Source organism: Cricetulus griseus, assembly GCF_003668045.3.
Source record: "Cricetulus griseus strain 17A/GY chromosome 1 unlocalized genomic scaffold, alternate assembly CriGri-PICRH-1.0 chr1_1, whole genome shotgun sequence".
Taxonomy (NCBI): domain Eukaryota; kingdom Metazoa; phylum Chordata; class Mammalia; order Rodentia; family Cricetidae; genus Cricetulus; species Cricetulus griseus.
The window spans coordinates 221,054,020-221,081,174 of record NW_023276807.1 but is presented as its reverse complement, the minus strand read 5'-3'; the positions used below and the strand labels follow the sequence as shown (position 1 = coordinate 221,081,174).

Below are 27,155 nucleotides of genomic sequence, written 5' to 3'. Positions count from 1 at the left end.
AACTAGGGTTAAAGAGTTGTTCAGGTGCCATTTTTAAATAGATTTTCTTGGAGTCTTTCCAAAGGGATCCTATCTAGAATGTATTCCCAAGTTCTGTGTACAATGAAAGAGAGGCAAAGATTTGGCTAAAAGAATGTTTAGCCAACTTTCCTATAAAGCCCAGGACCACACAGTGGGCTATGCCCTCCTACATCAATAAACAGCGAAGACAACCCCCCACACCCACAGACACACCCACAGACCAATCTGATCTCAGCAATCCCTCAACTGAGACTCCCTTCTCAGGTGACTCTAGGCTGTGTCAAGTTGACAGAACTAACAGGAACGGTGCTGACAGAGAATCTAGAATCAGCATACACTTCTGGTAGGATGTAAATTATTAGCATAATCTCGAAGGATTCTTCCGAAGTATTTACAAGACATACACTTTGACCAGGTAACTTCTCTCTGGAAATAAACTCAGTAGGAATACCTAAGTATTAAACCAAAATCACACACAAGGAATCTCCTAGAAAATGTCAAACACACGGTGATATATTCAATGTGCACTATGCTGTAGACTGCTGCTGTGTGTGGAACTTACAATTACTCTGTCCCAGGAACCTAGATGTGAAGAATACAAGTGTTTTGCTGTTTCTGGGCAAAGTTGAGGCAGACAAAACTAGTCTGTAACTGTTAGAATTGTCAGAGAACAAGCTAGAACTGTGGGTGCGTGGTTCTCTCTTAGCTGTGGATCTGGGTGGTAGTTACAATGATGGTCCCTTGGATAGTAGTCAGAATGTCCATCTATGATTGACACTACCCATAAATATGTAAATTCCTGTTAGATATCATAACATATTATTGTTGTTAAGAATTAAAAGTTCTGCCGGGCCTTCGTGGCGCACCCCTTTTATCCCAGCACTCGGGAGGCAGAGGCAGGCGGATCTCTGTGAGTTCGAGGCCAGCTTGGTCTCCAGAGCAAGTGCCAGGATAGGCTCCAAAGCTACACAGAGAAACCCTGTCTCGAAAAATCAATCAATCAATCAATCAATAAATAAATAAAAGTTCACGTAAGTATATATGCACCTTCCGGCTCCTCAGCTGTTGCATGGATTCTGTTTCTCTATGGGGTTGGTTTTTTTGTTGTTGTTTTTTGTTTTTTTGGCCCTCCCCTGCCCCTTTTCCTCCTTTGGTCTCAGATAGCACTCAAACCCAGCAAGTTCTTCAAAACTGGCCAGCTTTCAGAGAGCAGCTCACAAGCCTGCCAGCACACAGCTGTACCGCCCACAGCCCTCACCTCGCGCTCCCAACTGCCCGGAGCAGGCCAACTGCCATTCCCCGGGACTTCGGTCCAGGACGCCAGACCATGTGGCGCATCTTGCTTCTGCTGAGTGGGCTGAGTGGGCTTGGCCGCCTCAGCGAGCCCCAAACAAAAGGCAGTGAGTAACAACCCGTCCTGGGGCCTTTGGATGTCAGTTCTGTTTGCCTTTCCATCATGGTTGCCCAGGGTGCCCAGCGATTGCTCGCACCTGCACAAACCCAGGTCATCCGTTCAACAGCTGAAATACGGACAGGATGCTCAGGGCTTTCCCACAAACCCGAAGACCCTGAGAAATGAGAAACGAGGGTGGGCAGACTTGGCTCCTACAATCCTCCAGTTTTAGATCCTGCTTTAGGTTGATGATGCTACATTAATAGCCACGAGTTGGAAAGCGGGTGGGGGGGGGCGGGATGCGAGCTTATTTGTTCCAAGGGCTAGGGTTTTGTCTCAGAATTCACAAATCCTTCTCACTGGTCAAGAATCCCAAAGCAACAGGCATATTTCTCTCTGAAAGGCTTCCGCTTCGGGAAAGGAAGGCGAAGTGTGGGAATTTGAATACATAGTCATGCTGAGAGTTGATGCTTCATGGGATACAAGGTTCTCTGTGTGTGAGGGGTGTGGCTCTGAGAAATGCCTTTTGCACCTTGCAGCTCCCGGGAGATTACACGTGCAGGTCACGGTGCCAGAAAAAATCCGGTCCATCCAAAGCGAAGGCTACGAATCACAAGTAATTAATTACCAATTTGCTTACGACTTAGAAGTCACCCGAATATATGCTTGTCAAGAAGTTACCTTGATAGTTTTCATTCATGCGCACTCACTAGATTTTTTTTTTAATGCCCCGTTTTGCCAACTTTAACAATACTTAGAGGAAACACTGCTGCCGACTCTGGGTGTCTCAGCCCCGGGCCCTTCGGTGGTTTTGAATACCCACTTGTTGACTTGGGTCCACCGAAGGCGCTCTTCCCATCGGCCTACCCGCGTATGTCTGAATATGCGGGTGAGGGGTGACAGTTGTGGTTTGATACCGTGGTGTGTTTAGAATTATTTTTTTTTTCTGCTTTGCAAATATGTTCCCCATTAAGATTATTCTCTTCAAACTGTTTTTGCTTCTCTTTAGGATTACGGTCTTTATTATTATTATTGTTTAAGTAAGTTATAGAATCGTTTGTAAGATGTGTTTCTTGAAGGAGCAAACCCTTACGGCGGGGTCACTGATAGACTGGTGTTCTCGTTCCCTTAGCATTTCTTCATTTGTGGCTTGTGAGTTTTTAATTACATCTTTTTAAAAGGAATGTGTGTGTAAGTTTATGAAACTTTAATCAATAAGTTAAAGGGGGCATTTGAGAGGTGCCTGTTTTCTTTTTAATTGAAGAGCAAGCAAGGATTCTACTTGGAGGGGGAATAGCTTCCAGAAGGACTCACTAGGCACTGACTTACAACAAGAAGAGTAGAAAACTTTAAAAAAGCAGTTGTCTTGAATATCAAATTCAGGACTCAGATTGTCTCTTTGGTTAATGCCTGCATGCATCTGTTACCCTGTAAGGGACAATGAGGCTGCTCTAGTTACTGACTCAGGGGACACAAGGCACATTTATAACTATGTGTTTAGTAGAGAGTGGAAATCCTAGAGGAAGATAACTAAAATGTGAGTGGGTGGAACCTACAGACAAGTAAAGCACCAAATGCAAGTGTAAAAGTTGACCTTGGAGAGTAGACATGGCTGGTGGAAAGGGGGGAAAAATGAACATTCAGCTCCAGAAACTGGAAGTCCTGAGAGGAAGGAGTAAGGGTTTTTATTAATTGAGAACTGGTTTTTTAAAACGGAATCCTTGGATCAGGTTTACAAACTGACAGCAGAGGTGGGGGGAGTAATTCTTTGACACATCTGAATCCCAAGGGAAGAAGATGTCTTAAGGGAAGTCAGAGTAACAACAGGCTTGGAGATATGGCTCAGTGGTTAAGAGCACTTGTTCAGTCTTGAGGACCAGAATGCCCAGTCCAGCACCCAAGCGAGGCATCCTGGCACCCTCTCCTGACCTCTGTGAGTACACACTCACAGGCGTGTTAGTTAATTAATTTAAACCACTTTTTAAAAAAGAATTGTGCAATGAAACAATAAGTAAATGAATAGGCCTGCTAAAGACAGTGGCAGAGATGAAATAAAAGCTTCAGTTTCTATTTTTTGATACATTTGGTTTATATAGTCATTTACCCAAATGAAATATCCTTTAGAAATGGAGCGTGCTAATGATTCCATCCTAAGCTCACATGGTGGCTCCTATCTGTACTCCCAGTACCTCTGAGGCTGAGGCAAGGAAGGCCACTGTACATTTGAAGTCAGTCTGGTCTTCATAGTAAGTACCAGGCCAATTCGAACTATAGTATAAGAACTTTTCTCAGTAAATAAGCAAACACACAAATAAATAACAGAGTCCGAATTAAGATTGGAGAACATTGTTAAAGTTAATTGCTTTGGAGGCTGAGAGAGGGCTGGGTGTTTAAGAGCATGTTCTGCTCTGAAGTTTGGTTCCCAGCAATTCCATCAGAGGACTCAACCATCCACAAGTCCAGCTCTGGGGAATCTGGCGCTCCCTTCTGGCCTCCCCCTGGTATTGATGCACACATACGCACATACCACCTGACAGATATACAGAAAATTTTTTAAAGATCTTTTTTAAAAAGGAAGATAACTAAGCAATGTTATTTTCTAATCATGAACACCCAAATGTGCACAGCCAACTTGCAAGGCAAGGTGTTTTTACATGCTTTGTTTATTATTTAGTTAGTTATTTTGGAGTACTGGTGATTAAGCTCACTGCCTTGTGCACACCAGGCAAAGTACTCGGCTACTGAATACGCCTACAGGCTATGTTTAAATTGTAGGTGAAATTGAAAAAAAAACACTTATTTTGTTAATAAAGGTTCCCTTATACATAGTGTGGTAGTTTCAATGTAACTGGCCCCCATAATCTCACAGGGAGTGACACGATTAGGAGTTGTGACTTTGTTGGAGTGGGTGTGGCCTTGTTGGAGAAACTGCGTCACTGTGGGGGCAGGCTTTGAGGTTTCTTATCCTCAGCATACTGCCCAGTGTGTCAGTCAACTTCCTGTTGCCTGCGAGATATAGGACTTTCAGCTATTCCAGCAGCACATCTGCTTGCCCACTGCCACGATCCCCACCGTGATGATGATGGACCGAACCTCAGAAATTGTAAGCGAGCTGTCCCAATTAGATGTTTGCCTTTATAAAAGTTGCTGTGGTCATGGTGTCTCTTCACAGCAATAAAAATGCTAAGACACACAGCATACATATTTGTTATCACTTTGCTTATAATTGTAAAACAAATGAAAAATACTAATTCCCTGTGGTGGGATAGATGAATAAACTCTGATACATTTGGAAAGTGAAATATCATACCAGAGCGGGTAGAAAGTGCTGGAGATAGCGGTCGCACTAGTAACGATGATCACACAGGGTTGCAACAGTGTCTACTGGGTCTGAGGCCAAGATTTAAGCAGATAGACTATGTACTTACAGAAAGACAAAGTTTACGTAAGGCAAAATTTATGCAAAGCAAACCACTGTTTAAATAAATACTCATAACCAGCACGAACGTGAGTGGTAAACAAGAGCTTTCCCATGCTGACCAGCTGCTGAGTGGGCGTGACACTGCCTTCAAATACCATTGGTGCTTTATTTTTTAGTATAACCCTTGGTGACATGGTATTTTAGCTATTTTTAAGTCTAGTAGGGCTAAAGTATACGACAATTAAAAATTAGAATCACAGAGTGCCTTAGAGTTTCTATTGCTGTGAAGAGACACCACGGCCATGGCAACTTTTATAAATGAAAACATTTAGCTGGGATGGCTTGCTCACAGTTTCAGAGGCTCATCCCATTATCGTCACGATGGAGAGCGTGGTGGCAGGTAGATGGGGTATTGGAGTAGTAGCCATGAGTCCTATATCATGCAGGCAACAGGAAGTTGACTGAGACACTGGGCAGTGTTCTGAGCATAGTAGACTTCAAAGCCCACCCCACAGTGACATACTTCCTCCAACAAGGCCATACCCACTCCAACAAAGCCACACCTCCTAATAGTACCACTCCCTATGAGCTTATGGGAGCCAATTACAGTCAAACTACCACAAAGCGGCTTAGAGAGAATTCAAAATGCCCTTAAAAAATAAAATAAAGTTCAACTATTGGAAGTATCCTGTAAGAGATCTAGAAGGAAGTAAAACTGCCCATGGTTATTTTTCTATTTACCATTGTCCAGAAAGTACTTACCAACCTGTGCAAAAAAAAAAAAAAAAAAAAAAAAAGAAAGGGTAGACACAAGAATTGAAGAAAAAGTGGGGGGGGGACTATCATTATTTACAGATGAGACAACAATAAACAAAATCTGTTAAGTCAGAACAAAACCCAACAGCAAAAAATTGAGTCAGCATAATCAAAGTGCAAAATGTGGTGTGTTTTTATTTTGGCAAAGGAAAAAGTATAAAGCAGAATTTTATATAAAGAAAAACTATTTAACTCACACTACATAAAGATTTAACTACAAGTAAATCTCACAAATATATAATCTTCTAATGGAAAACAAGAAAATGAGAAGAGAGGGATCAGAGACCTTCATGTGCCAAGGTATGTTACTAATTACACACTTGTGGACTGAAAGACACCAGGTCTCTGCCATCATGTAGAGTGAGGGCTGAAGACTGCAGGTAATATCTCTAAATCTTCACATCAGTATAGTGGCTGGCAAGCTCTGTACCCAAACCACAAGCAAATTTTATAAAACCTACAAATACTGCAGGCTCTGATGGGCATTTGTCTTATGCTATGGGTATTTTTCACTCCTGTGTGGAATTAAGTGATTTTTTTTTTTGGTATATTCTGCCCAGATACTAATCGTGAGTTTTATAGTGATCTAAATCTCTAGCAAGCTAGCATGGTTATTAGGTAAAAAGTGACCCATTCTTTAGAAGATCTATCTGATTGGATAAGTTAATGGATAATAAATTACAGCCCTTTTGTTTTTCTGTCCACTGTTTTTGTATTGAAAGATAACTTTTGTTCTTTTGTTTGTTTGTTTGTTTGTTTTTGTTTTTCGAGACAGGGTTTCTCTGTGTAGCTTTGGAGCCTGTCCTGGAACTCACTCTTATAGACCAGGCTGGCCTCAAACTCACAGAGATCCGCCTGCCTCTGCCTCCCCAGTGCTAGGATTAAAGGTGTGCCACCAACGCCCGGCTGAAAGATAACTTTTTTAACAGCACATTTCATTGGAATAAGCCAACATTAGATTATACTATCTCTCTTTTGGTTGTTTTAATATGATTTTGGAATGTAGCATTCATGTAAAAATAGCTTTCCTTTCTAACTTCCTTATTTACCTTGTTTTTTATATATATTCTCCTTCCAGGTGGCCTACAATATCACAATTGAAGGGAAAACATACACTCTGAACCTAACACAAAAGTAGGTGACTGTCATATTTTAAATCAATTGCCCTTATTTCACTATTGTTGGTAATTACTGAAAATGTAATGATTATATGTTTGAAAATTTTCTAGTTATAAGCTGTTCATATTTTTTTTTTCTTTTGAGACAGAATCTCCATGTAGCCAAGGCTGGCCTGGAACTCATTCCTCTTCCCTTAGTCTCCCAGGTGCTGAGGTTACAGGCACATGCCACCATTCCTGGATTTGAGCTTCATTTTTCTCCAACTTTGTGTTTGAAAGACTATGACCTTGTGCTTCCTAGACCCTGTGCTTCTCGGGATTGAGCCAGCAGTCAGCATTGTTAGTCGGCTTCCAGCCTTTCCAGCCCTTCTCCAGTTATGTCGTAGCTGGTTCGTTTCCAGCCTTACCACCAACTTATGCCTACATAGACTGGTGCATAGCCTTATGCACCATGCCCATGCTTAACCTCTGTAGGGTACTTGTGTTGTGTACAGAGAGAGCCATTACCAAAGTGCCCCCATGAAGCCACAGGACAGCCCAGGGCTTTGTTCTCACTCCACCTAGCTCTCCGGAATGCTGTTGGGCAGGCACAGGGGCCTTGACATGAATTTGAGTGACCAGTTCACTGAAGCCTTTCTGCCCCCACTGATCCCCCATGTATTTACCCATACCCTTCCATCTTTCCCGTTAGCTTCCTGACCCTATGCTCTACGTGTGATGATTTCCTTGGGTTTTAACTTCCATTTTGCCGTTTCTTTTGGCCAGTTTTAAAGATTGTTTTCAACAAGCTTATGACTATTTTTCGTGTTTTAACTTCTGTACAAACACACACCTCAGTGCTCTGCAATTATCTTTTATGGCTTCTAGTCTGTCCTTTAAATTTTTTTTAATTTTTATTTTAAACATTTCCAGAAAGATTTTTATTTTGCACCTGTGTTTTGTCTGTGTGGCATGCACACTATGTGTCCTCTGTCCCTCAGAGGCCAGTGGGGGGCATCGGGAGCCCCAGAATTGGAGTTACAGAGCTCCGTGAGCCACCCCCCATGGGTGCTAAGAATGGACAATGTTCATAATCACAGAGCAATTATTCTAGACCACCCCCCCTTTTTTTTTTTTTTGCTTTTCAATGTGAGAATTTTCTTCCTTACACTACATTGTTTATTCAACTGTTGTTTCTTCTCTGCAGAAGATCTGAGCCTTGAACCTACCTTTGCATGTGTGTAGCCATTGTTCTAAACTCTGTTTTGTGACTGTTTCTTCCTGTGACCCTTTCCTACCTCTCTGTAGGACATGGAGACCTCTCTTTGGAAATGGCTTATTATCCTCAAACCTCTCCCACCTCTCTGTGGGAAACGGAGGCTTTGGGAATGACTTAGTGGATGCTTCTGCCAGATTCCTTCTGGATCTTTCAGCTGGGCCTTGTCCTTCATTCCAGTGTCTTGACAATGCTGGGACTGCTTGGGATCCAGTTCTCATCTGCCTGTAGGATACTTTAGATTGTTGTGTATTCATGTCAGAAATGGCCTGGAATAGGCAGCGTACTTTTGACCATGGTCTGGGCATAGCAAGCATTTTTGTCCATATGGTTTCTGATAGGAAGACACTATTGTTTGAGTGGCTTGCAAGCAATAGTTTAGGCAATTTGTGGGAAATTTAACATAGAGGTAAAAGATTTGAACACTGAAGAAATCTCCTTTTGCAAACTTACCTATAGATAATGTATATGATAATTTTTTTTTTTTTTTTTTTGGTTTTTCGAGTCAGGGTTTCTCTGTGAAACAGTCCTGGCTGTCCCGGAACTCGCTCTGTAGACCACCAGCTAGCCTCAAACTCCCAGAGATCCACCTGCCTCTGCCTCCCAAGTGTTGGGATTAAAGGCATGTGCCACCACTGCCTGTCAATGATCTTTTAAAATTAAACATGTGGGAAGCGACTTTCTATTAAATAAATTTCATCTTTGCTTTTGCAGAATGTTCTTGCCTCCCAGCTTTAGAGTTTACAGTTATGACAATACAGGAATCATGAGGCCTCTTGATCAGAATTTTCAGGTATGAGTTCCATCTCACTTTGCCTTGGTGGTGTGGTCCTAGAGCACAAAGCACATATGTCCTCTTTGGTTTTGACATAAACTTAGTAATTTCCTTCTGGTGAGATGTGCATATCCCATTAGTAGGTGATTACTAAACCAAATCAGAGGGCAGTGTTTCCAAACCATTTGTTTCCTGATGTGTGCTTGTGTGTCTGTCTGTGTGTGTGTGTATGTCTGTGTGTGTGTGTGTGAATCATGACTTCAATCAAGGAAGCTATATCTGGGAAAACAAGGGAACCCCAAGGTGTCCTCTGAAGTTTGCCCAAGGACCAAATGAGAACACGTAAAATTTCATGAACAATTAGGAAAATATTACATTTTCACACATTCGAAACACTTGGAGCTTTGTTTAATAATATCTACCTTGGGGGGTGGGAGCAACTGAGAAATGTGGGTAGAACCATAGAACTAACCCGTGTCTGAAGTGCACTTTTAAATTATTGCCATTGCCCTGCCCTCGTTTGCTGCTTCTTCCCTTTCCCTTCCTCTTCTCCCCCTCTTCCTTCTCCTCTTTTTCTTCTCCTTTGAATTTTCATTTTCTAAATGATGATGCCAACATGTGTAGAGACTGAGATTTTAACAAAGCAAAGTAACAGGCATGGTCCTTGTGTCTTGGTTTCTTTCCCTGTTGCCAGGATAGGAATACCCTGACAAAGGCAGCTTAAGGGAGAATGGGTTTGTTCTGGCTCGTGGTTTAAGCTCATAGTGGTGGGGAAACAAGGTGGCTGGAGCTTGATGCAGCTTTTCACATCAGATCTATGGCTATGGACAGAGAATGAGGAATGCATCCTGTAGCTCAGCTCCCTTTCTCCATGTATAAAGTCCCGCATCCCAGGCAGGGAGTGGCGCTAACGCACAGAGGATGGGTATTCCCAACTCAATGAACGAAATCATGATAATTCCCCAAAAGGCATTCCCAGAGACCCATCCCCCAGATGACTCTACAGTCTGTGAAGTTGATAACTGGCACTATCACGCCTGGCTTTAACTGTTGTCCAGATGGGGAAAATGGACACATACAAGTCAATATTATTATATAGATAATGCATATTGCTCAATGGTGCTGTAGTGTTACACACACACACACACACAAACACACACACACACACACACACACACAGAGAGAGAGAGAGAGAGAGAGAGAGAGAGAGAGAGAGAGAGAGAGGTTTACATGTGTCTTTATGTATGTATGAGAGACAGACAGAAAGACACAAGGCTACATTTAAACATGGAGACATATGCCTGTAATCTCAGCACATAGGAGTAGAAACAGGAGGATTAGAAGTTCAAGATCATCCTCAGGTGCTACATTGGTAGTTCACCACCCTGGATTATATCAAGAAATAAGAAATAAAGGACTGGAGAGATGGCTCAGGGGTTAAGAGAACTGACTAATCTTCCAGAGGTTCTGAATTCAATTCCCAGAAACCACATGTTAGCTCATAACCATCTATAATGAGATCTGGTGCCCTCTTCTGGCATGCAGGCATACATGTAGGCCGAACACTGTATAAATAATAAATAAATGTTAAAAACAAATAAGTGATAAGAACAGCAAAATCCTATGAAGCAAAAGCCTGCATGGTAACAATCTCAATTCAGGAGGCTGAGGCAGGAAGGTTGAGAGTTCCACTTGTGTAAATTGTTAGACTCTGTCTCCTTATCTCAAAAGTACAACTTTAAGAAAAGTACAACTAAGCAAAGAATGCTTTATTTAAAACTTAAATGTGTATTGTTAAATGTTGTTAAATGTTGATCTCAAAGCAACAAATATATGGCTTCTCATAGATAGGTAATCTGGGTTATATCATTGCCTTTAACCTGTTTCTAGCCTAGGAAAAACCAACTCTATCAAAGTAGATTTTAAAAAAAACAGGAAATTTTACAGAATTGTCTTTATGATTTTCACAAATTGCATTTATTCCTAAAATCATACTATCCTGAAAATGACAACATATGCCAAAGAACAAACCAACCATGTAGACAGCCATGCACTTCCCCCTGCCTCTATCTCTTGGGAGTCGGGTGGGGGTGGCTTTTGGCTTTCAGTTTTTGATTTTTCAAGGCAGGATTCTCTGTGTAACAGCCCTGGCTGTCCTGGGGCTCACCTTCTAGACCAAGCTGGTCTCGAACGCACAGAGATCCTCCTGCTTCTGCCTCCTGGGTGTTGGGATTAAAGGTGAGCACCACCACTGCCTGGCCTATGCTACATCTCTTGATCCTATCACACTGCGGATCAGAGGCTCAACAAATGCATTTTCAGAGAATCCAAGCATGCAGTCTCTAGAAAATGGGGGATATTCTGTTAAATGCTTCCTTTCCCCAATTATTTTGTGCTTGTTTCTTTACAAGTCTTGAAATATTTTGCTTGAAATTAGATATTTTGCATGGTGTCATACAACCAGCCTGAGTATTGTCTCCACTCCTTGATATCTGTAATTGTTACAAGTTTCGTTAATTGTTTGTTAACTGTCTGGACTATCCTGGCAGAACCTGTCCTCTCTCCTGATCACCCTGTGTTAAGTCTGTGATGTCATTTCATGGGAGGATAAAGGTTAGGGTTATGCTCATAGTCAGTCCTAGAGAAAGACATGCAGGGTTCTCTTGGTCCTGTCCCTCTGATGACACCACTGTCAGACTCTGTTCCCTGTTGTCTGTTTGCTACCTTGTGTTAATAATATCCCAGGACACACATTGTTCTATAGTTTACTTCAATCCAGTGTGTCTGCCTTGGAGGTACAGCCAAGTAGGTAAGCTTCCGTGTCTGCTGTGACCCAGGCCATGCCCTCTATTCATCTGCTTCCTACCTGGGCTTCACAAGCTAGTCAGTCACTTGGAGGCCAAACACAGAGAGTTCGTGGATCTAGCACATCTCTCCCTGCAACCTGTACCTTTCTGATTGTTTTTTTTTTAATAGGCCTGTAGACATGAGCTTCACTTGTTCTGTTGCGAATAATATCCCAGAAGAAGTTTGGTTTCCATCTGCTTGACAGTCCACTCTCTCCAGGGAGACCTGAATCAGTTCTGTCAATCAGAAAGCACACCCTGCTGACGTCCGTCAATGTTCACTTGCCAGAGGACGCCCAGCATCCTCATCTTTGCCCTTGGAGGCATCTTTTTGGCTCACTCTTGGTGACACTAATGGAAGGGTTTCTGAAGTAAGAGCTGAACTAGTCCCTTTAGGTTTTCTAGATCAGAAGTGGATGGATACACCTGTACTGACCTTGACTTCTGGTTACACGGGGCAGTCCAAATTTGGACATGTCAGAGAATTGGTGGGGAGGACAGATGGCCTCTCAACCTCCATCACTGGGTTAGACAGTCTCTACTTTCCCAGTGTCTCCCTGCTTCCCCCTAAATTGTCCTGTACCTCCACTTCCCCATGTTCTTCTAGCCCCCACCCTTCCACTTTCTAGCCCCTCCCCTGCGGAGTGAGGCCTTCTTGGCAATTCTCATTTGACTGATTTGGCAGGGTTTTCTGTCTCTTGCTTCTGCGGTGAAACCTACTTGGTGTGTTCCACTTAAAGTGTTTTTTTGTTGTTGTTGTTCTAATTGGCTTTTTATGCCCCAAGTTCTCCAGACTTGCTAGTGCATCCTCTATTGTGCCCAATTTTTCCTTGTGTTTAGTAATTCAAAATCCTCTTTTAACATTGAACAACATTGTTTTGACTGTGTGCTACTTTTCCCCTTTATTTAAGTCTCTCTCTCTCTCTCTCTCTCTCTCTCTCTCTCTCTCTCTCTCTCTCTCTCTGTGTGTGTGTGTGTGTGTGTGTGTGTATGTGCGCGTGCGCGCGCACACACGCGCGCGCTTGCTTTGTTTTCTGAGTTAGGATCTCACTATGTAGCCTTGACTAGCCTAGAACTTGATAAGTAGACTGGATTGGCCTTAAACTCACAGAAATCTACCTGCCTCTGCCTCCAGATGGCTGGGATTAAAGGTGTGTTCCATTATCACCACCACTCTGAAATGTATTTTCAATCATATACTGGCCATGATTAATGATGCCATCAAACTACTTATGAACCTTTGAAGAATTTCCAGTCTTTGGCTGGAGACATAGTTCAGTGGTAGAGTCTTTGCCTAGCATGCAGAAGGTCTTAGGTTCAAATGCCAGCACTGGAAGAAATCAACTTCAAGCATTTTTAGTCTTGTTCTAGTAATCCATCTGGCTTGCCAGCTTTAAGAGTCTTAGTTTCTGCCAGATTCCCCTGTTATCCACAGATTATTGTCCCCACCCTGGAGAGATGACTGCTTAGTGCCACAAAGACAAAGATGGATCCCAGGCTATGTTTTACCAGCAGGAGTAGACCCCTGGGAACCTCACAAATTCTCAGGTCACCTGCTCAGAAGAAGTCATACATTACCTACACAGAAAAGAAGTATTTTCCTAACCCAGGCACTGCCTCTCTTTGTTCCTTTTATGGTCCAGTGCTTTCTGTTAAGGCTGCTGGTGGGTGTGTCACTTAATAGGGAAACTACACTATGGCTGGAGGTTGTCATGTAGTCAGGATCTTGGAGGATCCTGGTGGATTCTGCCTACCCTTCCCTGAAAAGGAATTTCATTGAAAAGGAACTTCCACCCCGTCCTCAAAGACAGGCAAGATGAGAGTGATGTAAATACTTCCTCCAGGGTTGGGGTGGGTGGGTAGAGGTAGCCACTGGAAAGCATTGTCTCTCTGCCATGCCACATCCTCAGCCCAAAGGCAGATACAGGAATCACACCTGAGCAGGCATCTTGGGACTTCCCTTTGTGTCCTCTCTTCCAAGGCTCTGCATCTCATTTCGGGCACCTTGGAAACCTTTGCCACCTCCCAGATCCTGAAAGACTGAACCAGTAGAGGCCCCCTGCTCCCTGGCCTGGGGGAGCCCTTGCAGCAGAGATGTGGGAAACCACTTAATGAGAAGCTCATCGAATGTAATGGCCATTTCTGGAGTTATTGTTGGCCTGTTCGAGAGGACTCTGCAAGCCAATCCTCACATCTCACTCAAAATATTCTTGAAAACTAATCTCCCCTTTGGATTCCTTTTTTTCTCTAACATGCAGAATTAAGTCAGAAGAATGTGAAAACAAACCAAAAAGAGCTTTTGATTATCAATAAGTATCCTAATTATGGATAAAGTAAATCATATTTAAGGAGGCAGGAGCAGGCAGATCTCCATGAAATCGAGACCAGCTGGGTCTACATAGTGAGTTCCAGGCAGGCCAAGGCTATATAGTGAGACCCTGTTTCAGAGAGAGAGAGAGAGAGAGAGAGAGAGAGAGAGAGAGAGAGAGAGAGAGAGAGAATGAGAATATAAGAAAATACATGCATATGGTAATTTATAAAAACATGAACACTTCAGAAAGTTATGTTCCACTCCACACATTGGTCTTACAGATCTGCTTTTGGAAACAACTGGTATTTGACACACAAAAGCTGACAGTCTGAGGTCTCTGATAATGCTGTCTTTACCGCAAAGGATATATTGTGTATTTCATCTTTGTGTTTCAGAATATCTGCTACTTCCAAGGATACATTGAAGGTTATCCAGATTCTATGGTGATTGTTAGCACATGTACTGGACTCAGGTTGTAATACATAATTGTATATAAAATGGTGTGTTTTTTTAAAAATAAATTTGTGTATGTGTGTGTAAATGTGTGGAACACAAAATGGATTATAAATGGAAAGATTATACATGGAAATTATTTTAAATATCAAATTCTACCCTCATACTGAATTTAAGCTATTGTTAAATTGGGAGTTCATAAAGAATTTCTCAGGATTTACTTTTTGTCATTTTCACGTGTGTGTGCCTACCTGAGTATTAGAGGAATACACTGGAACCACAGGTGGTTGTGAGCTGCCGTGTGGAGCTGAGAACCAAACCCTGGTCCCCTCTCTACAAGAGCGGTAAATGCTCTTATCCACTCAGCCATCTCTGCAGCCCCACAGCAGTCATGGACTAGTAATAGCTGGGATATCTCAATGATGTCACTACTCTGTGCCACTCGGTGTGTGACACCTCAGTAACACAGTGGGACTTAATGAGTTTGTGAAAGTGCATTAACTGCATGGCAGTGGACTGACACCTCCATGTGCGATGTTTATTTATAACGTATGTTTTTGTTTCTTTGCAGAGGTTTTCTGCAGTTTGGAAATATTAGCTATGGAATAGAACCTCTGGAATCTTCCATTGGTTTTGAACATGTGATCTATCAAGTGGAGCCTAAGAAAGGAGATGCTTTACTCTATGCTGCGAAAGACATGGAACTAAGGGACCTGAAGTATAACATACAAAGTATCAAGGTAGGGGATTAACTGGATGTTATCAAATACTTTCCTGGTAAACAAGTCATTTATCTATATACCACACACGCACACACAGACGTGGCAAGGATGTGTCCAGCAAAAGCTCATCAGTCACAATCCTGAAAACTAGTTTTATGATTTTCCCAATACCTCTTTAACTTCCTTAATATTGTTAGTGATGCCTCCTTCTTTGTTCCTGATGTTACTAATTTAAATATTTTTTTATTTTAAATAATTTTATCCTTTGACAATTCCATACATGTATATTTTAATTTTTATATATGGGGGGGTGGTTCAAGACAGAGCTCTGGAGGCTGTCCTGGAACTAGCTCTTGTAGACCAGGCTAGTCTCGAACTCACAGAGATCAGCCTGTCTCTGCCTCCCGAGTGCTGGGATTAAAGGCGTGCGCCACCACCAATGCCTGTCACTATTTTTCATTTTTAAATAAAGTTTATTTATTAATCCCATACATGTCTATAATGTCTGTTGATCATACCCATTCCCACTCCATCTGGGGTCCCTCCTCTTCCCAATAAGTCACCTCCTCCTCTCATGTCCTTTTGTTTTGTTTTGTTTTTTCTTTTTTTTTGTAACTCACTGAATGTTATTAAAGTTGCTTACATGTGCATGGGTATGAGTATTTTAAAGCTACATTTGTCTCAGTGAAACCATGGTTCTTTCAAACAGCATGCTGTTGCTTTTTAACATGGCAGTTTTGTTTTATCCCATCATCCATGGCATCAGTTTTAATGCACGCCAGTAGAATAATCATGGGTCAAATCTACCACCTTGTTATTTCTCAGTCTCATCATGTTCTTATTCCTTTCTCCTCCTCCTCCTCCTCCTCCTCCTTATATTTTCATTAATCAAGCATTTCAAAATTGTTTGTTTTATCCCCTTAGGCAACTTTAAAATGGCCTATTGTTTTGTGGATTTTGTACTATGTATTACACTAGTCACATTGCAAAATAGATACAAAACTTACTAGAACAATGTAACAATGTTAGGGGTCGCTAATGAGTGGGTGACAGACTGCCTGTTCACATCTGTAAGGATTTATTGAGACGCACACCCATCGCCGCTGTTCTGCATCTTGTTAGTATGTGCTTTCACAGTTAAATAACAGTGGCAGACCTTCAAGCACGTCCTATAGCTCCTTCTGTTTTGCCTGCCTTTTCTTAGAAACTACATACACAGTTTTGTATCTATAGAATTGCTGATTCAGGACATAATATACAAGTGGAATCATCAAATGGGTCTTTTTTGTGAGATTTTACCCACCAATGTGCTCATGGCTGGAGTATTTTAAAATACTACATATTTTAATATTTAAATGGAATAATATATTCCAATTCAGGAATATATCACATTTAATCAATCAGTCAGGTGAGCAATTGGGTGATTCCCACTATTTAAATAATACAATGCTACCAAAAACATTTGTAAAGAAATGTCTGTGTAAATGGGACCTTGGGGCCAGAAAAGAAACTTGAAAGGCTTGGGGCTGGCTGGATGCTAAATCACTGAATCATAAATTCTAAGTAGAACAGTGTAACACTGATAAACAAAAGACCCAGAGACAGACATTGGGGTTCAAACTTCAAGCTGAAGATCACAGAAGAAAAGGAGTCAGCCACTAGCTCTCACCTCTAGTTCAGGCTGAAAGGGCTGATCCTCGCATGAGCTCTTCTCCAAGTCTCTAACTGCTGCCTCTCCTCGGTGTGGATGGAGAATGAATGCCTCATACTGACTTCTTGTCCTGTCATTAGTCCTGGGATTAAAGGTGTGAGCTATAATTCTCTTTTAGACTGATTCACTCTTGTGTAGATCTAGGTGGTCTTGGATTCACAGATATCCGTCTATTTCTTAATCCTGAGCCCCAGGATTAAAGGTGTGTACCACCACCTCCTAGCTGCTGGTTGCTGGCATTAATGGTGTGTATCACCACTGCCTGATCTCTATAGCTTCAGACTGATTTTTGTTTCTCTGAATCCTTATCAAGGTTTAAAAAATCATACATAATATATCACTACAGAGCAGAGATCTAATATCTAAAAACAGCTGAATCAAGGGCAAAATGTGGGTGACTTTTCCTACACCTGGTCTGGAGAATTAACTGCGATTAAATGCCCAGGAGAACCACAAATACTGGTTTTGCACACACATGGTACACATACCACACACACACACACACACACACACACACACACACACACACACAAGTTGTTTCTTTTTTAATTTAAAAATAAAGATGAGGGAGCCGGGTGTTGGTGGCACTTGCCTTTAATCCCAGCACTCGGGAGGCAGAGGCAGGCGGATCTCTGTGAGTTTGAGGCCAGCCTGGTCTCCAGAGTGAGTGCCATCATAGGCTCCAAAGCTACACAGAGAAACCCTGTCTCCAAAATCCAAAAATAAATAAATAAATAAATAAATAAATAAATAAATAAATAAAATAAAAGATGAGGTTTTAAAAGAATGTCATTCAGCTAACAGAGCTATTTACAAGATCAATGAGAACATGAAGAAAGGAAGGGAGGTGGATTATTTTCTGGATAAGATAAATGTCTGGTAAGATGCAAAGAAGGAACAGGGAAACAGGTGGAGAGGGGTCTGGATGATCTGCTTTGGTAATGTTTCTGGTTCTATTTCTGAATACAAAAATCTCACCACATCCATCTCATTCGCATTAGTGACAAAACTACAAATATTGAAGTCACTCTTTAACTTTGACATTAAGTCTGTGGAATTTTTTTTTTTCAGGCAGAGAAAGCTGCCTCTCGCTATCTGGAAATACATTTTGTAGTTGAGAAAGAAATGGTAAGTGTATTCCAATTGTATTTATCTTGTTCATTTTTTTATTAGCAGTGAAGCATTAGAAAGACAATTCTTAGGTTGGAGAGACAGCTCAACAATGGTTAAGACACTAGCTGGTCCTCCAGAGGTCCAGAGTTCAATTCCCAGCAACCACATGATGGATCACAACCATCCGTAATGAGATCTGGTGTCCTCTTCTGACCTGTGGGCATATATGCAGAAAGAACACTGCATGCATAATAAATAAATCTTTTTTTAAAAAAGAAAAGAAAAAACAATTCTCCCATGTCTCACAGAATCAATCTTTGACCGTGGAAGGTAATTAACTTGGATTTTAATAAACTCTCAATTATTTGCACTTTTCCCCCTCCATTACTCCTTTTGTTATTACTGGAAATTTTTTATTATAATAGTTTCTCATTTTTTAGATTTCCTTCTTAATGAGGATAGTTATATACTCACACAGACTTGCAAGAACATGTGCACATGCATACTGATGCCTTCTGCCAGCACTGCAGCAGCCAGCAAGCTGCAACTGATGCAGTGAAGATACAGGATGCTTGCACCCAACAAGGAACCACTGCATGCTTCTTCCGAGCCACAAACCTCTCTCCCCCAATCTCACTGGTCTTCATAATCCACTAATGTGTTCTTCATTCCCAAAACATTGTGTCAGTGGGATCACATACAGATTCTGGGAATTTTCCCCATCTTAAGTTGCTTCCTGTGGCTGGAGAGATGACTATGGTTAAGAGTGCTTGCTGCCCCTACAGAGGACCTGAGTTCAGTTCCCAGCAACCATGTGGTGGCTCACAACAGTCTCCAAGTCAAGCCCATGTGATCTGGTGCCCTCTTCCAGCCTCCATGGCCACTGCATGTGCACACACAACAAGCAAAACACTGAGATGCTCACATCTAAATCATTCTGTGAGGAACTATTGTCCTTTCTTTATTAATAGTGGAATTTTATATTGTAATTTTTTCAGATCTTTTTATATTTTCTATTTTCACACTATATGGTATGAATAATAAAATAATGCTGGCTAAAATGTCAGTGATTTAAAACAGTGTATTGCTTTGCTATATTAAACTTCTAACAGAATTAAAGTCATCAATGTTAAACAAATATATGTATGTATATATACAGCAATTTTATTTTACAGTATAATCATATTGGGGCTGATACAGCCATTGTCACTCAAAAGATTTTCCAGTTGATTGGATTGGCAAATGCTGTAAGTATTTCCTTTCTTTCTTTCTTTTTTTTTTTTTTTTGTTTTTGTTTTTGTTTTTCGAAACAGGGTTTCTCTGTGTAGCTTTGGAGCCTATCCTGGCACTCGCTCTGTAGACCAGGCTGACCTCGAACTCACAGAAATCCACCTGCCTCTGCCTCCTGAGTTGCTGGGATTAAAGGCGTGCGCCACCAATGCGTGGCAAGTATTTTCTTTTTTGTCTTTTCTATTATTGTGATAAAACACCATCTTCAAGGTAACTTGTTAGTAGTAGTTTGAAAGTATTTGGCCCCCATAAGATCATAGGGAGTAGCACTAGTAGCACTATTAGGAAGTGTAGCCCTGTTGGAGGAAGTGTGGACTTGTTTGAGGAGGCTGGATGATACACACCTTTAATCCAGACCTTGAGACTAGAGGGCACACCTTTAATCTGGGCCCCTACCTTCTGTTGGAAGTGTGCCCTTGTGGGGGCAAGCTTTAAGGTATTTCTCTCAAGTTTCACTCAGTGTGACAGTTAGTCGATTTTCTGTTGCCTCTGAGTCAAGCTGTAGCACACTCAGCTCCAGCACCATGACGACCTTCACACCACCATGCTCCCTGTCATGATGACAACTGACTGAACCTCTGAACCTGTAATCTGCCACCCTCAATTAAATGTTTTCCTTTATAAGAGTTGCCGTGGTCATGGTGTCTCTTCATAGCAATAGAAACCCTAACTAAGACACCTATAGAAGGAAGAGTTTCTTTGGGCTTATGGTTTCAGAGGGTTAAAGTCCTTAATGGTGGAGACAGCATGGCGAGCGGTACACAGCAGATACGGCAGCCAGAGGTGAAAGCTGAGGGCACAAAGCTGGAACAAAAAGCAGGAAGCAGAGAGTGTGCACTGGGCGTGGTGTTCAGCTTTGAAACCTCAAAGCCCCACCCCAATGACATACTTCCTCCAGCAAGACCATTTTAATTCCTAAACCTCCCCCAAACAGTGCCACCAACTGGTGACCAATATCCAAATGCCAGCAACTCTAAGGGACATTATCACTCAAACCACCACACTTGCTGCTGCTGTTCCTAAGAACCCCCATACCTTCTTTGGTGGATCTGCATAAAGATGTATGCTGAGTGATGGAAGGACCATTAAGTTGCATTCTAAGTATCCATTCTCCTACCTGTAAAGCGGGTCATTGTAAGGATTGCATACAATGAGACACTCCTGGGGGGGGAGGGGCTTTGATAAAGTGCAAGCATTTTAAAGGATCCAGTGTGATGTGTGACTTATGACCAGGGCACTTATTGCTGACTCATACTTTAAAATACTGAGCCCAGACCCACACTGTAGTTGTTAAATGCACGACCTGAACTCATTTGCAGAGCTCTTTTGCCCAGCCCCTTTAGATCATGTTGTTTGAACAGGTTTTCTGTCTGTGTTCTATTTTAGATTTTTGCCCCCTTTAATCTTACAGTAATTCTGTCTTCCCTGGAATTTTGGATGGATGAAAACAAAATCTCAACCACTGGCGATGCTAACGAGTTGCTCTACAGGTTCCTGAAGTGGAAACAGTCTTACCTTGCTCTGCGTCCACATGACATGGCATTTTTACTTGTGTACGTACCTTCTCAAGCTATGACAGGGTTATACCCAGAGAAACTGGCCGGTCTGATCCCTTTTCCAACAATCCACATGCATTTTAGAGGAAAGGCAAGTTCTCTGTGACTTCTGCTCCCTGTATATACAACAGCATGCAACTGTTACTAGGACAGTTTACTTATGGTGAGATTATTAAGGTCCCTCACTTGGTTGGTCTATAGTTGAAGCTCACTTCTTCAGCCCTGCTTCCAGGTGCCTTCTTACAATAGAGCACACATAACTCTGTCAAGTGTGCCTGGCTGTGCATCACAGGCTCACAATACCTGTTTGGGAGGCCTGTCTGAATTCTATGAATGTAGGCACTTAGTTTCACTCTTTGAAATAATAATAATGACAACAACAGCAACAACAAGGAGAAACGGAAGAAATGGTTATGTGGGTAAAGTGCTTGCTGTGCATTTTTGAAGAACTGAGTTCAGAGTCCCAACACCTGTGTAAAAGCCAAGTGGTCCGTGCTTCTATAATCCTAGGGCACACACAGATGAGCACATACACACACTATGCAAGAAAAGAAAAAGAGAAAAACCAGAAAGGAAGACATTTAATAGCCTACAACTGTGGTTTTCAACCTTCCCAATGCTGTGATACTTTAACAGAGTTCCTCACGTTATGGTGATCCCCAACTATAAAATTATTTTCGTTTCCACTGCATAATTGTAGTTTTGCTACTGTTGAATCTTAGTGCAAACATTTTTGGGGATAGAGGTTTGTTAAAGTGTTGTGACTCACAGGTCGAGAATGACTGTTCTAATATACCATGAATTGAATGAAGCTATACTGTGTTGAAATTGTTAGTAAACAAGCCCCTCCTCTTTAATACTCTTTGTTGTCTATCATTGGTGATTTCAGAGCCCACACAAAATGCAGTACCTTTAGTATTCTGCTGCATGCTTGCCTTGACATGGCTCTGGCAGGCTAACTCCCCGAGACCATGAGGAGAGTTCAGAGTTCTGCCCCGACTCCGCCACGTGCCAGCTTCATTGCCTTCATTTTGTCATTTTAAGAAATTTTATTTATTTCAGAGGATATATCTACTTTTTTTTTCTAAAATCGTTACTACATTGAGTTAATCTTCATTATGTTTCAGAAACCTATGTGAAAGTACACTTTCTATTTATTTAAAACTGATTTTTATCATTCTTAGAAATGTAGGAACATTGGGCAATCCTAACCCATGTCACATGACTGTCAGTGGAAATTTTAAGAGTCTGAATCAATAGGCAACACTAGAATCTGTTCTGTGAAAATAAAGCATTAACTATGCTTACTGTTGCGAAACTACGTGATTATAATCTTTTCAATTTAGTTACAGAGAAACTTCAGATTATGTTGGCGCCACTTTTCAAGGGAAGATGTGTGACAAGAACTATGCTGGAACCGTTGCTCTGGTACGCTGTGCTTTACTCTACTTGATTAAAATTCATAACGTGGGGGCGGTCCTTGCCAGAGAGCGCTTGCTCCTCCACAGAGGACCCACGCTCAGTTCCCAGCACCCACCCACACCCCTCAGCTCACAACCAGCTGTGACTCCAGCTCCAGGGGGTCCAATGCTCTCTTGAGTCCTCTATGGGCACTGCACTAAACACGCATGCACGCAAAAAAAATTAAAAATAAAGTAAACCTTTAAATAATGTATAACAGTCTGCTCCATAAAACAGTATAAAATTAAAGATTCCCTGTTAGGGGCCATGACAGTTACAGCAGGTTACAACTAGTGTTCAGATGTCAACCCGCCAGAGGAGTGACTCTTTGATAGAGGCTGACCCTGTCCAGTCAAGGCCTTCAGGACTGTCGCTCACTTTTGCTAAAGCAGCTTGGTGTCTGCCTGATGCCTACACTGTAGTGTGTAATCTCATGTGATCCGTACATGTAATCTCATGAAGGCATCTCAGTCTTATGGACATATATCTGTGAGTGGTCAAGAAGATAATTTTTCATTTAGCTATTTTTTAGCTATACAGTTTTGATAATGTAGACTATGTACAGGGGCATGCTTCATAACTGGATCTGTTTGTCCCACAAGGACTTCGAAGACTTAAAAGCTTGCCTTGTTCGTTTGCTTATTGGGTGACTTCCCCCCATTCTGTGGGAGCCCCTGGTGAGAAAATTTAGTCACATAGTCAAAAACCCTCGGTTCCCACAGTCAAATCTCCACATCATTCCCTGAGATAAAACTTAGAAGCTAGGTCCCTGCAATATCTTTTATTTTGCAGAACATTTAGCCAGGAGAGGAATCTTTCAAATAGATCACATTTGGGACCTTCAAAGATAGGGAGGGGTATGGCATGTCCAAGCTGCTGACTGTGTTGCTTGGGGCAGCTCTTATCTGATTTATGACCCTGAAAAATGCAAGCCCTGTAATTTTGTGATTACCAGAGAATCGCCTTCGTTTGTATATATGTATATAAACTGGAAACTTTACAGCAGGAAGGAAAAAGTAATAAAGGATTAACAGCACATGTGTAAACTCATTCCGTACTTCTTAGACTAAAAATTTTCTAAGCCGTTTAGCAGCGAGGAAACTGACCTAAACTTTGGCAGGCAGTCAGCAGAGCTGGACGGTACTGACCACAGATAATTCCCTTGACTTGTTGTTCCCATTAAAATTTGCATTACTGTAGGGCTCTTAGGGGGTTGACACTGGTGTAGTTCTGACATCATTTCCCTTTGGTCCTTCTCACTGTAGAACTTGTTCCTTTAAATTTGTGTTTCTTTGGTGTCTGCTGGAGTTTCAGAGAGGCAGCATACAATGACCTCACTCTGATAAGCAAAATGGAGCACAGTGGAGCTGGAAAAGAGAAAATTCGTATTAAAAATTCATAAATCATATTTTGGTAAAGGTAGCATTTATTTTGTGGAGAAAGTGATTTCCCTGGTCTCTAAGGATAGGATGTAGGACTTCCTCAAACACTCATATGCAACACACACACACACTCACACACACACACAAAACTAACTTGAAGCAAAAGCTTCACTCGTTCACGGAGAGAAAGAACACATCTGTCTAAAGGCAGACTGGCTACCAAAGAAGGTCTATCTGTAGAGGACTGGGAAGGCTGAGACTCCTGGGGCAGAGAAGAGTGGTCCCTGGGGAAAAGCAGTGACTGGCTGAGGCTGTCCCCAGCACTTTCCCTTTCTCCGAATTTCTTTGGGATAACCATCACTGACTGATCTTTAGCTGAGAAACCCAAGCAACATCCAATCTCCACAGGAGTGAGATGCTGGAATACATAGGTGCAGCTTGGCTCAATAATGTTTCCCCAACCACTGCCCTCTCTCTCCCATAATCCCTTAGGACTGTGTAGTGCCAGCAAGGGATTATATCCTCTTGTCTTGCTTCCTAAAAACATGTATGGAAAAAATGCATCCCAAGCAGCTGTTAGTTGAGAAACAAGAGAAAATGTTACCCGTGTATATGCCTCAAGTACTAAATATTTAATTGACAAATAAAAATTATACACATTTATAGATACATGTATATAGCACTTGTTTTACATACATAAACTGTATAATGGTTACTGAAGACAAATGAAAGAACAGTGACCAGGAGATGACTCATACAGAAAGTGCCCTCTGTGAGAACATGAAGATCTGATTTCCCAGTCACCATGTAAGAAAGCTGGGAATGGTAGTGTGCACTGTAACCCCAGTGCTAGGGGACAGAGAGGAAAGGACCTGGAGAGCTCCCCAGTAGCCAGTCTACCATCCACAGGGGGCTCCAAGTTGACCTTGTCTCAAAAAAAATAAAAAGAGCAGAGGGCAAAGAGGAAGACACCTGGGGTGGACCTTTGGCCTCCACACGCATGCCCAGATGAGCATGCTCACATATGCATGTACACACACATAGGCTTATACCACAGGCACACAAAATAATACAGGTACACATATGTAACATGAATGGACACAGTCTTCATCATACACAGCACTCTGCCCCATGAGTCTGGCTATTGTTATTTACCTAATGAGCAAAACTGTTTCCTGTGCAAATGAAAGCCGTTCTGTCTTTCATACCCTGTGAGCATTTGTGAGACAGTCAGCATGAGCAACACTGAGTAGGGTTGGCCAATGGTTGTTCTTGTGTCATTTCTGATCTACGGGAGAAGTGCTGTCTGGCTTTGTAGATGAGATCTTGCTCTGGGCTGTTATTCAACATAAGAAAGGCTCAGCTCTATTTTGAATTCTCTAATCACTCCTAATTTTTAATTGATTTTATTTCTTTGTTTGTTTTTGAGACAAGTTTCTCTGTGTAGACCTGGCTGTCCTGGAACTCACTCTGTTGACCAGGCTGGCCTGGAACTCACAGACATCTGCCAGATCTTCCTGCCTCTGACTCCTGAGTTCTGGATTAAAGGTGTGAGCCGCCACCACCCAGCTGATTACTTTTTTGTTTTATTTTTATTTTACATGTATGAGCGTACACCACAAGTGGGCAGTGCTGTCAGAAGTCAGAAGAGGGAATCAGATCTCCCTAAATTGGAGTTCTAGACATCTATGAGAGCATCTATATAGGTGCTTGGAATCAAACCTAGGCCCTCTGGAAGAGCAAGTGCTCTAAACCACTAAGCCGTCTCCCCAGACTCTACAAATTTATTTTTGTTATGCATCTCAGTATTCTTTTGTTTTGTTTTGTTTTGCTTTAAGATTTATTTATCATGTAATACAGTGCATGCCAGAAGAGGGCACCAGATGCCATTACAGATGGTTGTGAGCCACCATGTGGTTGCTGGGAATTGAACTCAGGACCTCTGGAAGAACAGCCAGTGCTCTTAACCCCTGAGCCATCTCTCTAGCTCCATGCATCTCAATATTCTAACTGGGATTTATCCCATTTAAATTTATTTAAGTTATATTTTCTGAGTGTCTCACTTTACTCATTATTAAAAACCACGTATTTTTGGATCATTCCTGTGTTTGCAGGGTTGCCTGTAACAACACACTGTTGCAGTATGGATGGTGCTTCTGTGGCTAGCACAATGCATGTTTACCCTTTATTTTACTATGCGGCTATTGTGAATAATTAATCATGTTTTCCCAGCTGCAAGTAAAATGCCTCCCACAAAGTGTACACGCATATTTATGGTCCGGTGTGTTTTCTTTCAGCAACCCAAAGCCGTGACTCTGGAATCGCTTGCCATTGTTTTAGTTCAGCTGCTGAGCCTCAGCATGGGGATAGCATATGACAATGTGAGCGAGTGCCACTGCGGAGTGTCCATCTGTGTGATGAACCCCGAAGCAATGTAAGAGCCTTGACTTTGATGCCTAAACCCTAGCTAGTGTTTCTGCTAAGCTGATTGCTGTATATTTAGTTAAAGAAAACTAACCTGCTAGAAACCAGGCATCTTGGGTCTCTATTGCTGTGATAAAGCACCGTGATGAAAGGCCACTTGGAGAGGAAAGGGCTTGTTTCACCTTGCACTTTCATGTCCTAGTCTGTCACTGAGGAATGTCAGGGCAAGAACTGAAGCAGAGACATGGAGGCAGGGGCTGAAGCAAGTGTCCAACTAGATTCGGAGCCCCTTGAACACTAGAAAGAGACAGAGAGTACCCATACCCAGTAAGTCTATTAGATGATTGGAACCATAAGCGTGCTCACTGCCTGGCCGAGCTGCCATTCACACTGTGTTCCACTAACAGCGTCCATTCTGTCCACACAGAACAGTCCACACATGACAGCACATGGGTGGGAAGCCGTGCTCTTTAGCCCTATTGAACATCCTTTTAAAAGTGTGTGTGTGTGTGTGTGTGTGTGTGTGTGTGTGTGTGTGTGTGTGTGTGTTTGCACAGGATGGATGCGTGAGGGGTGCACCTGTCAAGGAATGCATGTGGAGAACTCTGAGTTGTTGTTTCTTTTCTCCTTTATGTGGGTGTCCAGGATTGAACTCAGGCCGCCAGACTTGTGCAGTAAGCAACTTTAGCTACTGAGCTATCCTGTCAGATCTCTGTTGCTTCTCCTCCCTTTGCTCTCTGGTATTCAGATAAGAAACCATGCTGGTGAGATGGCTCAGTGATAACAGCACTTGAGCTGTCACACCTGACAACCCAAGTTCAATTCCTGGGTCTACTCAGTCAGGAAGATCCGGCTCCTGCAAGTTACTTCTCACTTCCACCCATATGTGACTATACACACACTCGAATAGAAACCATGTGACAGTAGTTGGGAATGTATAATCCATCCCATCATGTGTAGTTAATATAACTTGTCGTGACCCGGCATGTCTCAACTCCAAGCCACGACAGCCATGAGGTTCTGCCCGAGTGGGGGTGCATGAACCTGGAAACTCCTAGCAACCCAGCAGCGATAAAGACCAAACACA

General features: G+C 42.1%; 1 protein-coding gene across 1 annotated transcript in view; it reads left to right on the top strand.

Moving 5' to 3' along the window:
- The first annotated feature begins 1,348 nt into the window (after window positions 1–1,348).
- The window catches only part of Adam2 (ADAM metallopeptidase domain 2), a 56,418-nt gene continuing 30,611 nt past the window's right edge, over window positions 1,349–27,155 (top strand). Inside the window, exons 1-11 of the mRNA XM_035453398.1 lie at window positions 1,349–1,421; window positions 1,954–2,030; window positions 6,730–6,785; window positions 8,739–8,817; window positions 14,352–14,428; window positions 14,981–15,149; window positions 17,914–17,970; window positions 19,131–19,202; window positions 20,632–20,798; window positions 22,148–22,229; window positions 25,942–26,078. Of these exons, the coding sequence (XP_035309289.1) occupies window positions 1,349–1,421; window positions 1,954–2,030; window positions 6,730–6,785; window positions 8,739–8,817; window positions 14,352–14,428; window positions 14,981–15,149; window positions 17,914–17,970; window positions 19,131–19,202; window positions 20,632–20,798; window positions 22,148–22,229; window positions 25,942–26,078 (1,046 nt within the window). The remainder of the gene's footprint in view (window positions 1,422–1,953; window positions 2,031–6,729; window positions 6,786–8,738; window positions 8,818–14,351; window positions 14,429–14,980; window positions 15,150–17,913; window positions 17,971–19,130; window positions 19,203–20,631; window positions 20,799–22,147; window positions 22,230–25,941; window positions 26,079–27,155) is intronic.